This window comes from Manis javanica, chromosome 6, assembly GCF_040802235.1.
Source record: "Manis javanica isolate MJ-LG chromosome 6, MJ_LKY, whole genome shotgun sequence".
NCBI lineage: Eukaryota > Metazoa > Chordata > Mammalia > Pholidota > Manidae > Manis > Manis javanica.
The window spans coordinates 10,599,100-10,614,700 of NC_133161.1; the positions used below are offsets into that span (position 1 = coordinate 10,599,100).

Consider the following 15,601-nt stretch of genomic DNA (forward strand, 5'->3'; position numbering starts at 1 on the left):
CCCTTCAGGAGCCTCAGGCGTTAGAATGTTCATCACTGACCCCACTCCCAATGCACATGCGCAGGACCTCCGGGCTGCCCTCCTCCTCCCTGTGGAAGGCTGCTCCCCTGCGTCCCTCTGCCTCTGACATCTTCATTAGAGCCTTAGGTTTCTAAAACCTCAGAGGAGCCAGGTTCCTGAAGCTTACCATGTTCTCCTCAGCCCAAACCAACCTCACCCTTCAGTGCCCCAGTCTGGGGAACATGACTGGGGCTGCATCTACATCTTGGTGAAGAGCATTTCTCCCCTTTAGGCTCCAGGTGCCCTTACTTCTCTTTGTAGAGACAGGAGAGATGGGCTTTGCTCCCTTGATGTATGTGCAGCCTAACGGACTTCCGTGAGTACTGCAAGTATGATGGACATGCTGGTACGTTTCTCACGCTACTGTTTTAGCTCCAAAAGTAACAGCATCACATAAACAGACCTAAAAATCCAAATCTACAACAAGCTGATAAAGGGAATGATAGCAGCTAGTATTAAAAAAAACAATGGAAAATAAGATCATCTAAAATCCTTCTCACAGAAGGGTTAAACTTCAAACTACACCTGCTCAAACTTTTTTTTCAGATTTATTGACTTATAATTGACAAACACGATTGTAAAATATTGAAAGTGCACAATGTGGTGATTTGGCAGATATATATATTGTAAAGGGATTCAAACGTCATTTTTAATTAAGCTTTGTATTTTAAGATCATGTGGATTTACAAGCTATTATACTTAATAATACCAAGTATCGCTTGTCCCTTTGGTCCAGTTTACCCCATCTTGCAGACCTCTACTATAATTATCATACAGTAGTATGATATATAACAGCATATCATTTTATAAACAGTTAAATTATAACATTACATGATATGTGATAATAGAGTATCAGAAGATTGGGATTGAAAAATCACAATAATACAGAACACGTCCATCACCATCCTGCTGTCCTTTCATAGGTACACTCACTTCTGTCCAACCCCTACCCTCTCCTTATCCTCTGATAACCACTACCAGTTATCCATAACTATAATTTTGGCATTTCAAGAATTACATATAAATGGAATTATACAGTATGTTCCTTCTGGGTTTAGCCTTTTCACAGCGTCATTCTCTGGAGATTCATCCATGTTGTTGTATATAGCGACAGTTCATTCTTTTTATTGTTGATGGGTACTCTCTGAGTACTCTATGGTGTGTTCTTATCACCTTTTGTTTAACCATTCACAGGTTAAAGGACATCTAAGTTGTTTCTGGTCTGACACTATTACAAATTAAGTTGCTATAAACATTCCTCTACAGGTTTCTCTGTGAGTATAGTATTCATTTGACAAGGAAAAATGTCCAGGAATGCAAAGGTTGAGCTGTATGTAGTTGCATGATGGAGTGTTTTTGGATTTTTACTTTGTTTTTTAAGAAACTATGAAGCATTTTCCAGAATGTCTACCTATTTTACATTCCCAACCACAATGTATGGATGTTCAGTTTCTCCTCATCCTCATCAGCATTGGGTATTGTCATTATTTTTATTTAGCTATTCTGATAGTTTTCATTGATACTTTCTGAAGTTAATAATGTTAAAAATATTTCTATTTGCTTATATGTCATCTATCTTCTTCAGTACAATGTGCCTTCAGGTCTCTTGTCCATGTTCTAGCTGGATTGTAAGTATTTTCTTCACCCTCTACCTTAACTTTCATAACAGAGTATTTCTTAAAGGAGTATTTTATAAGGTTGGTGACTCCAATTTATCATTATTCATCTAATAGCCCATTTTTTGCACTAAATGAAGAAAACTTTGCCTACCCAAGATCCCATATTTTCTCATAAGTTTCTTATAAAATTTCATACTATTATGCTTTATAGATCTGTGGTTATATTGAACTAATTTTCATAAACTGTAAAACACATGGTGTTATTCTCAGCATACAAATTGTATAAATTTCATTAGATTCAAACATAACTATTTTATTTTTGAGTTCCTGCATGAAACAGTTCCTGGAACCAGTGACCCAGGATGTGGTGCCCAACCTGGCAGAGAGCCCTCTGTGCGTGATGACCGAGTACCTCAGGGAGTTACACACAGCCACGCAGCAGTCACAGGCCATCACTGCCAATAAAACAAACTCAATCTCACCCAAGTGCGGGCAGAAAATTAGCTGTGCTGCACAGCTCACAAAGGGGACAGCTTTATGTTCTGCGAGAAGATGCACCAGCATCTGAGGGACGACGCTTGTGGCATGAGGCACATCAACACGGGAGAAGTTGCTGAGGAAGAAATACATGGGAGTGTGCAGTCGGCTGTCCAGTCTGGTCAGAAGAACTATGAGGAAGTTGCCAGCTTGTCGTCAGATATGTGACCAAGAACAAGACAAAGAGAAACCTGAGTGTCCCACTCACTGGACAGGATGAGGAAATCGATTCCCTAAAACATATCTGATTTTCCATTCCCATTAAAAAAATAGAGGAATATTAATGTTCAGAGAGAGTCAGATACAACAGAAGTTGTTCAATCAAAGAACCATTACAAATAAGCTTTTATGAATGCAATGCTGTATATAACTGGCCAGGCTGAGATATTCAGATAATTCATTGTACAAAATGACCAAGCTTGGACCCAATATGAATTACATCTATTCAGCCTCAGAAACGAGCTAGAAGATGTGAAAACGGGGGCCAAGGAAAAGATGCAGAGAGAGGCTGCTGGCCTTGAAGATGGGAGAAGGGCAATGAGCAGGGGAGTGAGGCCAGGAGAGGCTAAGGGATGGAGCCCTGCATGGTGGACAAGAGTGACAGACACTGTAACCAGGTGGAGGAGGACACAGCATCTTCACACTCTTCCCTTTCTCAAGTGTCTTGGGTATATTTGGGGTTTTGGCTAATTTTCTGTTTCTTTCATTTCTTTCCCCTACCATTTTATATAGAAAGTATTCATAGAGGTAAATTTTGCCATTTACTCCACAATTCACATAACATTGTAATATTATCTTAGAAGAGGTATGGGGTAAACATAGGAAGTGCAGTCTGGAAGAACATGAAACATTCCTCTGAAATCTCTTTCAATCATGGGACTTCACTTGACTTTCCTGTTGCCCTATAGCTACCACTTTAGATCAGAATCCTCTAATGTCTCAGTGGTATCACTGGAGCAGCCCCCTAGCTGGTCTCCTTGCCTCTAACCTCTTTTTCCTGTGGCTTACTTGCCAAAGAAATAATTCAAAAATGTGAATGTTATCAAATTATACTCCTGCTTAAAAATCTCCTCATTGCAATCAGATAAAGTTAAATGACAATGCAGCATTCAGTGCCCTGTGAGACCACACCCTTCTTTACCCACCTGACTCATCCTCACCGCTTCCCTAGTCATCTCTGCCCTGCAAGTGCAGCTGTAGGACACTTTGGAACTCGCCTCTTCCCTTCCAGCTCTGCCCCTTTCACAAGCTGTTCCTTTCTTTGGGTTGCTGTCACCTGGATCACTTGTTCTCACCTTCCTGGTCTCCACCTGGATCTTTTTGGTCCTTTCATACACAGAAGACTTCTGCTGTCACCCCCAAAGGCTCACACTTAAAATGCTGCATTTTAGTTGATTCGTCATCTGTCATCCCTGATATACCACAGTCTTATCTTTAGGACAGTGTCTTACTGATCATTGTGTCTCTAAAACCATTCCTTATCACACACAGAGTGGACTGACTCTCTCTTAATATTTCTTGAATTAATGTCAAGCAAAATTTAGCCCACGAGCATTGACATCTTTTGGGATGCCTGCCTTTATCATGAATTTTAGGAAGGATTTTTTTAAGGCAGAATTAAACTAGTGTATGGGCTCTGGATTATATGAGCCTTCCACTCTGCTTCAGCACTGGGATTGTGGGAATGCATTCACAAGTGGCAGACTACACTTCAAATAACTTAATACAACGGAAAGAAAGGACTCTGAGACTTCTTCAAGGGAGTGACAAGAGGCAGTGCTGTCACACTCTTTCTCCTCTTCCCCCATCCTTATCACTTGTGCAATTATTTATCCCCCCTCCTTTTCCTTCTTTAGGCTTTTTCTCAGACTACTCCATCTCACTAGGTTTACAAAGATCAATTAGGGCCCTGCTGTGTATGTAGGAGCAGCAGTGGGAGAAAGAGACTTGAAAAAAAATCTATGGGCAATCGAGAATGACATCTGCAGAGCTGGCTGAACGATCCTGATCCATCAAGTCCATATAAAATCATCTTATTTTTTGTTGGCTCTGAGTGAGGATGTGTTCTTTCTATTGATGTTTCCTACATTATCCTAAATTTATGTGCTGCTTTTGTATCTAAAGTCTAGGAAAAGAGCTAATAGTTCTCTTAGAAATTGAACAATTTTTGCATTTAAATGGGGCATCTTTATGTATGCAATAAAAATCCTCAAAATATTTTATACTATCAAGAACTTGAAACAGCTTTTCCTTGCCCAGTAATAATGTACAAGTCCCTTTTTTACATTCCTACCAGTAGAAAATTAGACCTTTAGTTGATGCTTCTCCAATGAGTTACCTCTAGCACTCAGACACACGTATTATGTCCACACATGTTAGGTCCACATCAAAAACATTTTAATCAGTCTTAATATCAACATTTTCCTCAGAACAGTGGCTCACACAGTTACTGGATGTGACTATCCAACAAACATTGTTTTAAGTGAGTCTAAAATGTGAAAATAATTTTGTTCCCAATGGAAACATGATAACCTTGTACAAAATTTAGATGAATAAAAACCAGGGATCCAAAGTAAGATTCATGAATAGGTCCGTGATTACAAACAGTGTGTGAATCAAAATAATAAATGGTCCTTTTCTCATTACACTCAAGCCAGATGAATGGAGACTGAGCAAAGAGGAGAAGTTCTATTACAACAGTGCTCAACCCCACAGAACAGCTCCTGTAACATAAAAATACCCACACATCCCACCCCCCAACCCAGCCACTCAGCCTCCTACTCAGCGACACCAGCACATGTTTCATCATCTCTTTCCTGGTTGCCAGGGCAATGCAGCTGACGCCTGTTGTATCTGAGCTGAGTGGGAGAACACACAAGCAAGGCTCTTTTCTCCAAATGATGCTCATGATTCATCACGTTGACAGTTTAGATTTTAATCCAGATAATTTTCCTAATAGTTTCTGCCAGGCCCCCTTCACCTCTTTGTTCCTTAGAGTATAAATCATGGGGTTCAGCACAGGCATCAAAATAGCATAGAAGACAGAGATCAACTTCTCCTGAAGGACAGCAGGGCTGGAACGGGGCTGGATATAAGTGAAAATGGTCATGCCATAGCACAGGGCAACCACTGTGAGGTGGGAGGCACAGGTGTGGAAGGCTTTCCTCCTCCCCTCTGTGGACTGGATCTTTAGGATGGTGGAGATGATCTGGATGTAGGACAAGAGAACCAGGCAGAAGGGTGTCATCAGCAGGATGATGCTAGAAACCATGATTGCAACCTCATTGGAGGAGGTGTCCACACAGGCCAGCCTGAGCACAGCTAGGATTTCACAAGATACTTGATCAATATACTTGTTTGTGCACATGGGCAGCTGAAAGGTGATGGCGGTCTGCATGACAGAGTTGACAGACCCACTGACCCAGGACGTGGTGGCCAACCTGGCACAGAGCCCTCCATGCATGATGACTGAGTACCTCAGGGGGTCACACACAGCCACATAGCGGTCATAGGCCATCACTGCCAGTAGAACAAACTCAATCCCACCCAAGGCCAGGGAGAAGAATAACTGGGCTGCACAGCTCACAAAGGAGATAGCTTTATGTTCTGCAAGAAGATGCACCAGCATCTGAGGGACGATGCTTGTGGCGTAAGACACATCAACAAGTGCGAGGTTGCTGAGGAAGAAATACATGGGAGTGTGGAGTCGGCTGTCCAGTCTGATCAGAAGGACAATGAGGAAGTTCCCCAGCACTGTCGCCATGTATGTGATCAAGAACAGGACAAAAAGACAGACCTGAGTGTCCCAGTCACTGGACAGGCCGAGCAGAATAAACTCTCTCACCCATGTCTGGTTATCTGTGTCCATTAAAGAACAGATTATTAATCTGCAGAGAGACAGAAATAATAGAAGCTGCTGAATTAAAGAGCCATTAGAATAACTTCTTGTAAGAATGCATATCCTGCCAGCCTTAGCTAGATTTTTCAGATCATTTATGGGCCAAGATGACAGGCTTGATCATGAGGCTAGTATGCCTTATATCTAGTCTACAGAAAGCAAGACAGGATAGCACCTTCATAAGGACAATATGTGGTCTGAGAGAGTCAGAAACTGGAGATAATGCAGAGCAATTTTTGGAGCTCTGTATCTTTCCAACTTATCTCCATTTCCAGGGCAGGAGAAAATTGCAGATGACAATGGGAGGCAAAATGATAAGCAATGAGAATGAACATGGTTCAAAGTTCAAGGACAAGCCTATATGTATCTACCACACAAAACATGATTAAATGTATAAACACATTATAAAAACAAAAGAGATTTGGAAGAGGCAGATACATGCTGCAAGTAAGGCTAGTATCTCATGGAAATCTGGAATTTCCAGAACATGATGAGAAATCCTGTTTGTATGACTTACCAGATGTGTGATTGGGTTAGAGACTTAAACTTTTACATACAAAATGGGGTAGTGTTGCATAATTTACAGATTATGTAATTGCAATAATTTAATCCCAAACCGAGATAACTATGGGAAAGTGCTTCATAAACTCTCTGTGGTAGGAGTCCTTCAGTGGGACGGGTATCGCGGCAGCATGAGTCCAGCCCAGGCAGAGATACAGTAACAAATTCTGGGCTTTCCTCTCATACCCCTACCACAATTTCTTCAGACATTTAAATAAAAAAGGAAGCAAATCCTTTAACAGATTTAAAGTCTGAAAGCTGGTTTGGATGCTTTGAAACTCCAGGGAAAGATGGGTCTTTTTGAGAATTTGGTTACTTTGAGTCTTTGGAAAGAGAGAGAGAAGAGTGGTCATTTTATCTTGCTCTTTTTATTTTTTTAATCTTTTTTTTTTTTACTCATTCTAACTTGCTCTTTTTATTTTTCTACAACTCTAGTCCTTGGGTATGGTGTCAACAGTATGAAAATGGCTGCGTAGGCTTTGCGGTCTGAAAGGAGGAAGAGAAAACAAATCTGTTCACGTTTGTTGACTAGGTACCGGATCTGGGTAAGAAGTAGACCTTTCATTTCTGATTAATTTGGCAAACGTACTAGATGCTGGGGTTTCAAGGGTGAATATTATACTTCCCTGTGCTCGTAACATGCACGCAGAAGAAAAAGACACAGAACAGATGGCCGTCGCATCACCAGTTCCTCTGCTGCGCTGTGCAAGCTGCCCGGAGACCGTGCCTGTGGGGACCCACTGTGCTCCTCCTGCCCACCCTGCATGTCTCTACAACAGCCCACGTCTTATTACCAATTGGTGGCAGTGTCACATCCTAGAGAACGTGTGGCCTTTACAGCCTAACAGTTCCTGCTTTGAATCTATTCTCTTCTGCTCCCGGAGGCCTACAGCAAGATATTTAGCCTCTCTCCGTGTCACATGTAGTAATTTGTAAAATGTGGGCAATACCGGCCAACTGAGAGGGTCGCTGGTGAACTCAAATATGTTGAAGGCCAAAAGCTCCTACCTTAGTGACGGAATTAGGGCAGGTGTCCATCAGGTCGTGATGACAACTGATTGACCTTTCATAAAGACAAGCTCTTTATCACATTCGGGACCTTATTCCTGCACTTATTCCCTCTCTCTACCGTTCTGGGCTTCTCTCGCTCCTGAATGATTCCTTCTCCCCTCATTGTAACAATATACAGACCCAATCTGGGGAGAGAGATCTTTGTCACATAGTCACCATTCTAATTGCCCCTCCTTTCACACCCGGAGTTCTCAGGTGATCGGGGCCCACTTGCTGGGTCTGTGTCCTCACCCCATCCACACTGTCATGAAATGTGGTTCCCACTTTCTCCGATCCACGGAAGCAGCACTCCGGAAGGTCATCCCTGGCTTTCCAGCCATCAGATGCAGAGACTTGTATTCTACGTCATTTCTTTCTTTATCATTTAAACATTTTGACTATTTGCTCCTTCAAATTCTCAACTCTGGATTTTCTTACAAACTGATTTTCTTTGTCTATTGTATTCTTTGATAATTATTTTTGATTCTTCTGCTTGGTTACTGTAAAGATTTTCTAAGATTCTGGGCTCGGACCTTGCACTCTTTTTTTCTCTTTTTTCAGCTTTTCCTTGGACGACTTATCTCTTCACTACAATAATTGTAATCAACTCTATATGGTTCACTCTCAACTCTGTAATTATCTCCTAAATTTCTCTCCAAATGTCCAGATGCTGCCTGCAACAGCTTAACGAATGATTCCTAAATATCTCACCATCAACTCATCTCTCTACACACTGTATTCCCTCATGATTCCTTTATTGCTGTCAATAGATTAAAGTTATCCTACTATCCCAAAATATCATGTTTAACTTTTCCCTGTTCCTCAACACTCCACAGGATAAGTCATCTTCTTTCATTGTTTTATTACATATCTCCAACCTCTCCCTCAGACTTCCTTCAAGTTGCTAATATCCTAATACATACCTTACCAACTTCCATCTGACAAAGTGCAACTTCTTTTAGAATCTCATGATTCAGCCTGTGCCCACTCTAAACCTATACCCTTGCAAACCCATATCCAAGCCAATACTCCCCATCAGACAGAATATTCTAATATTCAAAACTTCATCCTAGCATTTATATATATACAGATGATTTTTAATTGCTTCCAGAATAAGTACACCCTGGACAGGAGATTAATACTTATACATTAGACACTGCCCTTCTATTATATTAACAGTATAGTTGTTATCTATCATGTGTGTGACTTAGAGCAAAGTATTCTATTATAATATCCTGCTAATACTTAAATATCTTTCATGGATTTATCAGCTAATTACTTTTAATCCATCAAAGAGTGTTTTCATTTATAAAGTATTTGCTTTCATTTTAAAATCATTTAAATTTTGATTAATTAGTACCCAAATAATTGTGTTTTCAACAGATTTCATTCTTGGAATCCTGGTGGGTTAAGAAAATATAAAGAGCGTCTGTATTAATGCCCTTATGTTGAGATTGTGCTCCTTGTGAATTTTTTAAATGTGATTGTTCTAAACATGATTTTAAAATATTAATTACCTGTCCTTATTGTGGCCATTTAAAATAGGTCGCATGACAGAAGAAAACTGAGTCCCTTACAAATGGGGGAGGGATGAGGAATCCATTGAAATTATAGGAAAAATCAGGTATGACTTACAGACAGCAAAGTCCAACTCTTCGCTGTTCATTCCGGCTGATGCTGACCCCAGTTAAAAGCGGCCCCCAGTGCCCTCTCCCATTATCCAGGTACTAATACTTACAGCAAGTGGAAATAAATGCCTTTTCTCTATGACAGAGATAAGGAATCAAAAATAAGACTTTAGATTCCTAACACAACATGTTTTATTTCATGTAAGACAACTAATTGGGAAGTTCAGCTTAAGGCAGTTACAATTTTCCCATTTAAATAAAGAAAATCTGCCCCTTTATGCCTTAACCTATTTGACCTTCTGTATTTGGGGTTCTGAACAATCTTCACTGGGACAAGTGAAAGTTCTGCCGAAGCAGAACACAGAAAGGGAGGTCCCTCACCTGCAGATATGTTTCTCTCGTGCTGCTCAGTGTGACTCACAGCCATACCTTCATGAACTTGAACCGTCCGTGGAAGTGCGCTTTCATTCAGAGAAAGATTTCTTTGACTCGTGACTGTGGAGTTGGTGGATGTGCACACCTAGTGCATCCGTCCTGAGCAGGAATACTGGCGTCATCCCAGCGCGTGGGCACACAACCCAGGGCCTGGACATCCTGGAAGAACAAGTCATTTTTTCTTAGTGGTCTAGTTAAGTTCTTGTACTCTGATTTGGTCACCACAATATTCACTTAATCTGAGCCCGATTTTTAGAAACACGGTTTCTCAAGCAAGTGCAACTGGACATTCACTATGGTGACATATTTCATTATGGCCTCATTGTGTGAGACCTTTACAGTTCTTCTCCCTGGTCGCTAAGAGTAGGGTTTTCTTTACAGTAAAATTCCTTTGGCCTGGCAAATCTCCAGAGGGCAATCCCCACAGCCAATTCCAGGGGAACCCACCCGGGATCACTTAGGAGACTTAAATCTTGGCTCCAGTTCACTCTCAATGTTGAAGCTCTTTGAATAAGACATTAATTGGCCTATATCTTGACATATGTGCTATTTTTTTTAAAACCACAATGTCCTATGTACCAAACCCTTCAAAAATAACTGAAATCGGAGGCCTGGAGCGATTGACAGTTTATCTAGTCTGGAAATGTTATATACTAATATTCCCACAACCTGCTCATCATTATCAATACCGAACTAACAATTCTCTGCTCCTGGGCTTCTTCCCTCTATGTCTTCACCTCTCTACATCAGGACTAAGCCTTGGATTTGAGAAGCCTGTTGGAAGAAGTGCACCCAAGCCTCGCACTTCTGCAAAGCAGTTATTTTACTACACTTGCGACAATGCAAAGGATGAGAAGCTTTCAGCAGTCACATTTCATATCCCAATCCAAAGCCCCTAACTAGTCACATCCTGTCTGTTTCTGTCCCTTCTAAAGACACACACACACGCTATTGATGCCTCTCAAATATTAACCAGTGCCTGCTGCGGGCTGGGTTTCAGTTGGTCCAAAGAGTTCTCCCCTCCAACACAGTGACGGGCCACACGGAACAGATGCCCCAGATCTCTTGGGCTCCAGGACCCATATCCCCTGGGACTAACTGCAATTGTTAGGGACACTACTGGGAGGACGCGACAAGAGCTCCAAGGCAGCCCAAGCACAGCCCTTGTGGACTTTGGCAGCAGCTGCCTTTGGCAACGTGGGCTGACGAGCCCCTTCAGGAGCCTCAGGCGTTAGAATGTTCATCACCGCCCCCACTCCCAATGCACACGCGCAGGACCTCCGGGCTGCCCTCCTCCTCCCTGTGGAAGGCTGCTCCCCTGCCTCCCTCTGCCTCTGACATCTTCATTAGAGCCTTAGGTTTCTAAAACCTCAGAGGAGCCAGGTTCCTGAAGCTTACCATGTTCTCCTCAGCCCAAACCAACCTCACCCTTCAGTGCCCCAGTCTGGGGAACATGACTGGGGCTGCATCTACATCTGGGGTGAAGAGCATTTCTGCCCTTTAGGCTCCAGGTGCCCTTACTTCTCTTTGTAGAGACAGGAGAGATGGGCTTTGCTCCCTTGATGTATGTGCAGAGTCTAACGGACTTCCGTGAGTACTGCAAGTATGATGGACATGTTGGTACGTTTCTCACGCTACTGTTTCAGCTTCAAAAATAACAGCATCATATAGAGAGACTTAAAAATCCAAATCTAGAAGAAGTTGATAAAAGGGAATATTAGCAGCTACTATAAAAGAACAATGGAAAATAAAATCATTCAAAATCCTTCACACAGAAGGGTGAAACTTCTACACCTCTTCAAACTTTTATTAAACTTTGTACTTAATCTTATGGAAATTGTGGATTTATACATATTTGATGAAATAATATGGAAGTAACTCTTTGTATCCTTTGCCCAGTTTCCCTCAATGGTAGCAACTTGCAAAGCTACTCTACAATATCATAAGGTAGTATGATATACAATCAAATGTAATTGTATAAACAAATTACAATCATATTATTTAGTATGTGATAATGTAATATCACAAGATATTGGCATTGATAAAGTCAAAATACCGAAAACATCCATTCACCACAACACCTCCTGTTTTCCTTCCATAGGCACACCCATTTCCATCCAGCCTCTACCCTCTCCTTAACCTCTGATAATCATTGCCTGTTCTCCTTATCCATAGTTCTGGCATTTCAAGAATTATGTATAAATGGAATCCTATAGTGTATCCTCTCCAGGTTTGACTATTTCATTCAGCATAATTATCTGGTGATTCATCCAGGTTGTACATATTAATAGTTTATTCTTTTTATTGTTGATGAGTATTCTATGGTGTGTTGGTATCACCTTTTGTTTAGCCATTCAAATTTTGAAGAACAACCTGGATTCCATCTAGATGGTGTTATTAAAAATAAAGCTTCTATAAACATTCATGCATAGGTTTTTGTGTGAGCATAAGCATTAATTTCATTAGGAAAATGCCCAACAGTGCAATGGCTTATGATTGTGGTTTTGTTTTTTTTTTAAGAAATCACTAAGCCACCTTCCAAAGCAGCTACAGGATTATCCATTACAGACAGCAAAATATACACGGTCCAGTTTCTCTTCATCCTCATCAGTATTTTCACTATATTAACTTTAGCCATTCTGATGGTTTTTATTTGCATTTTTTTAAAGGCTAATGATGATGAAAATCTTTCCATGTGCTTATTTTCCATCTGTCTGTCTTGCTCTATAAAAGGTCTCTAGACCTTTAATTGGATCTTTTGCTTTCTACTGTTGAAATTTGAGAATTCTTTATGTATTCTAGGTATTAGTCCCTCTTTGAATATATGGTTTGCAAATACATGTTCCCAGTCTGTGGCTTGATTTCTCATCTTCTTAAAAGAGTCTTTCTCAGAGAATATTTTAATATTGGTGAAGTCCTATTATTTTTCATTTTATGGGCCATGCATTTTTGTGCCTACCCTGGATCCCAAGGTATTTTCCTTATGTCTCTTCTAAAAATGTATAGTTTTACATTTTATATTTAAGCTCACAACCCACTTTAGGTTTAATGATTTAATAATCTGTAAATCAATGGAGTTGCTTTTTTCCCCCCGCCTATGTATGGCCAATTGCTCTAGCACCATTTGTTGAAAAGTCTATGTCCTCCATTGAATTGTTTTTGGACCTTTGTCAAAAATTTGTAGGATATATATGTGTGTTTATTTCTGGGTTCTCTACTGTGTTCTGCCGATCTATGCATCTGTCCCTTTGTCACTACCATATAATCTTTATTATTGTAGATACAAATTTTAAATCTTAAAATTGGATAGATTTCCCTCCACTTCATAGTCCTTTTTGAAAATTGTTTTATAGCTATTCTACTTCCTTTGTCCTTCCATATAAATTTTAAAATAATCTTGCCTATATGTACAGAAAAAGCCTGCTGGACTTCTGATAAAAATCATGGTAAACCTGTATGTAAATTTGTGGGAAACTGAAATCTTACTATATAGTCTTCCAATCTATGAACATGGTATAGCTCTTCATTTATTTAAATCTATTTTTATTTTTTTCATTAGCAATTTGTCATTTTAAGCATATAAATTCTGTATGTTTTGTCAGATTTACACTAATTATTTCATTTTTGACCTCTTGTAACTGGTACTATGTCTTTAATTTCAGCATCCACACACTCATTGCTAATATAGAGAAGTAAAATGGAGTTTTGTATGTTTATTTTGAGTCCTATAGTCTTGCTTCACTAATTATAGGAGATTTTCCTGGGTTTCATGGAGCTTTCTATGTAGATGATCATGTTATCTGCAGACAGGGATCTCTTTATTTCACCTTTTCTAATGCATATGCCTTTATTTCCTCCCTTTATTGCGTGGCTAGAATGTGAGGCACTATGTTGAGGAAAAATATTGAGAGCATGTATCATCACCCTATTCTTGGTCTTAGGGGGGAAACATTTGCCATTAGTATAGTGTTAGCTAATGGGGGCAGAGAAGTATAAATCCTTCTTGTCAAGTTGAGGAAGTTCCCCTCTATTCCTATTTTTTTGAGGATGTTTTATCATGAATATGTGTTGAGTTTCATCAAATGTTTTTTTTGAATCAGCTTACATAATAATGTAATCTTTCTTTCTTAGTCTGTAAATATGGTCTAAGCAACCTTGATTTATTTCCGGATATTGAACCAGCCTGGCATTCCTGAAATAAATTCAACTTTGATCTTGCTGTATATTTCTTTTTATATATTTATGAGTGCTATTTGCTAATACTTTGTTAAGAATTTTATATCCATTTGCAAAAGGTATATTGGTTTGTGGTTTTCTTTTTTGTTTACCATCTCTCTTATTTTGGTATCAGGATAATACTGTCTTCATAAAATGAATTTGGAAATGTTCCTTCCTCTTCTATTTCTGAAAAATATTGGGCAGAATTGGTGCTAATATTTCCTTAATTATTTGGTAGAATTTTCCAGTGAAACCATATGGGCCTGGAAAGTTCTTTTTGGAGAGTTTTAAATTATAAATTCAATTTTCCTAATTGAAAGGGGGAGGATACTTCATTACAAAGAGGTGGGAGTGCAAGTGTAGGCTCTCCGCATAGTTTCCACTGACACTGAGGTCAGGAGGGGGCTCGTCATTGGTTAGCATGAAATCCACGGCACCCTGCTTAGTCACCATACACTACCCTGGCAGGGGGCTCTAGGGTTCACTGAGGAAGCCCCTCCCCTGAGACCCAAGAACTAATGATGAGCCTAGAACTTAGCCCCAGGACAACAGAGAAGAAACCTCTACCCACCTAGCAAGATCTGAATAAGGAACAGCAATATGTCATGGCAGAGGACAAGTGTGCAGAAAAACATCCTCTCTGAGGTGCAGTCTTAAAATTCATAAAGCTTAAGGTAGAACAGCAACATGAAGGAAAAATAGTCTGATAACCCACACCCCCATCTTCAGTACAAGTTGACTTTAGAATTTGAAGGTGGTTGCACACTAAGACTGCCCACAGAAACAACAAAACCCACACTCAGTTCAACTCCTGACAGCACTGATTCACTCCCAACATATATACATACTGCAGGCCTAGCAGAGGAGGTATTTGCTCATTTCAAGGAATAAAAGCAAGTAATCTTAGTCTCTACTATCCTACACATAATGTGCATATTTTACCAAAAAATTATACATCACAGAAAAAGCAAGAAAATACAATTACTCTCAAGAGACAAAGTGATTTATAAAACCAGAATCAGATACAGATGTTTGAACTATAGATATGGAATTTAGTATAACCATGATAAATATGCTAAGGATTCTAGTGGAAAGACTGAACGATGTGCGTAAGCACATGGGGAAATTCAGCACAGAGATGGAAATTTAATTCAAAAAGAAGCAAGTGGGATTCTAGGAGTGGAAAACACAATGGCATAGATGATGAATATTTTCAACGGGCTTAGACTCAGCACAACCAAACTAAACATGAAGACAGAGGTAAGCAAAATTCACCCTGACTAAAAAACAAAGACTAAAAAGAGTAAAGGGAAACAAAGACAAGAAGAGAACATGAAAGAGCAAAGACACAATATCAAACTAATATATATGCAAATGGAATCCCAAAAGGAGAATAGAAATAAGATAGGAAAGAAGAAATATCTAAACAGAGTGACAGGAGGCTTTCCATAAATAATGAAATACATCAAGCCATAAATATAAGAAGTTCAGAGGATACCAAGCAGGATAAGTAAGAAAAGAAGCGAGCAAAGAAAAATGAGTATAGAGATCATATTTCAACTGCTTTTAAAAAATGTGAAAATCCTGGAGGTAGC

The 15,601-nt window shown here is 39.9% G+C and overlaps 1 protein-coding gene across 2 annotated transcripts; it reads right to left on the bottom strand.

The window, feature by feature from the left end:
- Nucleotides 1–977: 977 nt before the first annotated feature.
- Nucleotides 978–9,911, bottom strand: LOC108388223 (olfactory receptor-like protein OLF3). Of its 2 annotated transcripts, none has more exons than XM_073238302.1 (2): nucleotides 9,783–9,911; nucleotides 978–6,103 (listed from the first exon to the last, which is right to left on the bottom strand). In XM_073238302.1, the coding sequence occupies exon 2, from the start codon at nucleotides 6,082–6,084 to the stop codon at nucleotides 5,131–5,133; it is 954 nt and encodes a 317-aa protein (XP_073094403.1). In that variant the 5' UTR covers nucleotides 6,085–6,103; nucleotides 9,783–9,911; the 3' UTR covers nucleotides 978–5,130. The 2 variants fall into 2 exon arrangements, with proteins under 2 accessions (XP_073094403.1, XP_073094401.1); XM_073238300.1 differs by having other exon boundaries at nucleotides 9,735–9,838.
- Between the last annotated feature and the right edge of the window lie 5,690 nt (nucleotides 9,912–15,601).

Excerpts from the sequence above, each read along its gene's own strand:
- LOC108388223 (XM_073238302.1), bottom strand. The coding sequence starts at position 6,084 with ATGGACACAGATAACCAGACATGGGTGAGAGAGTTTATTCTGCTCGGC.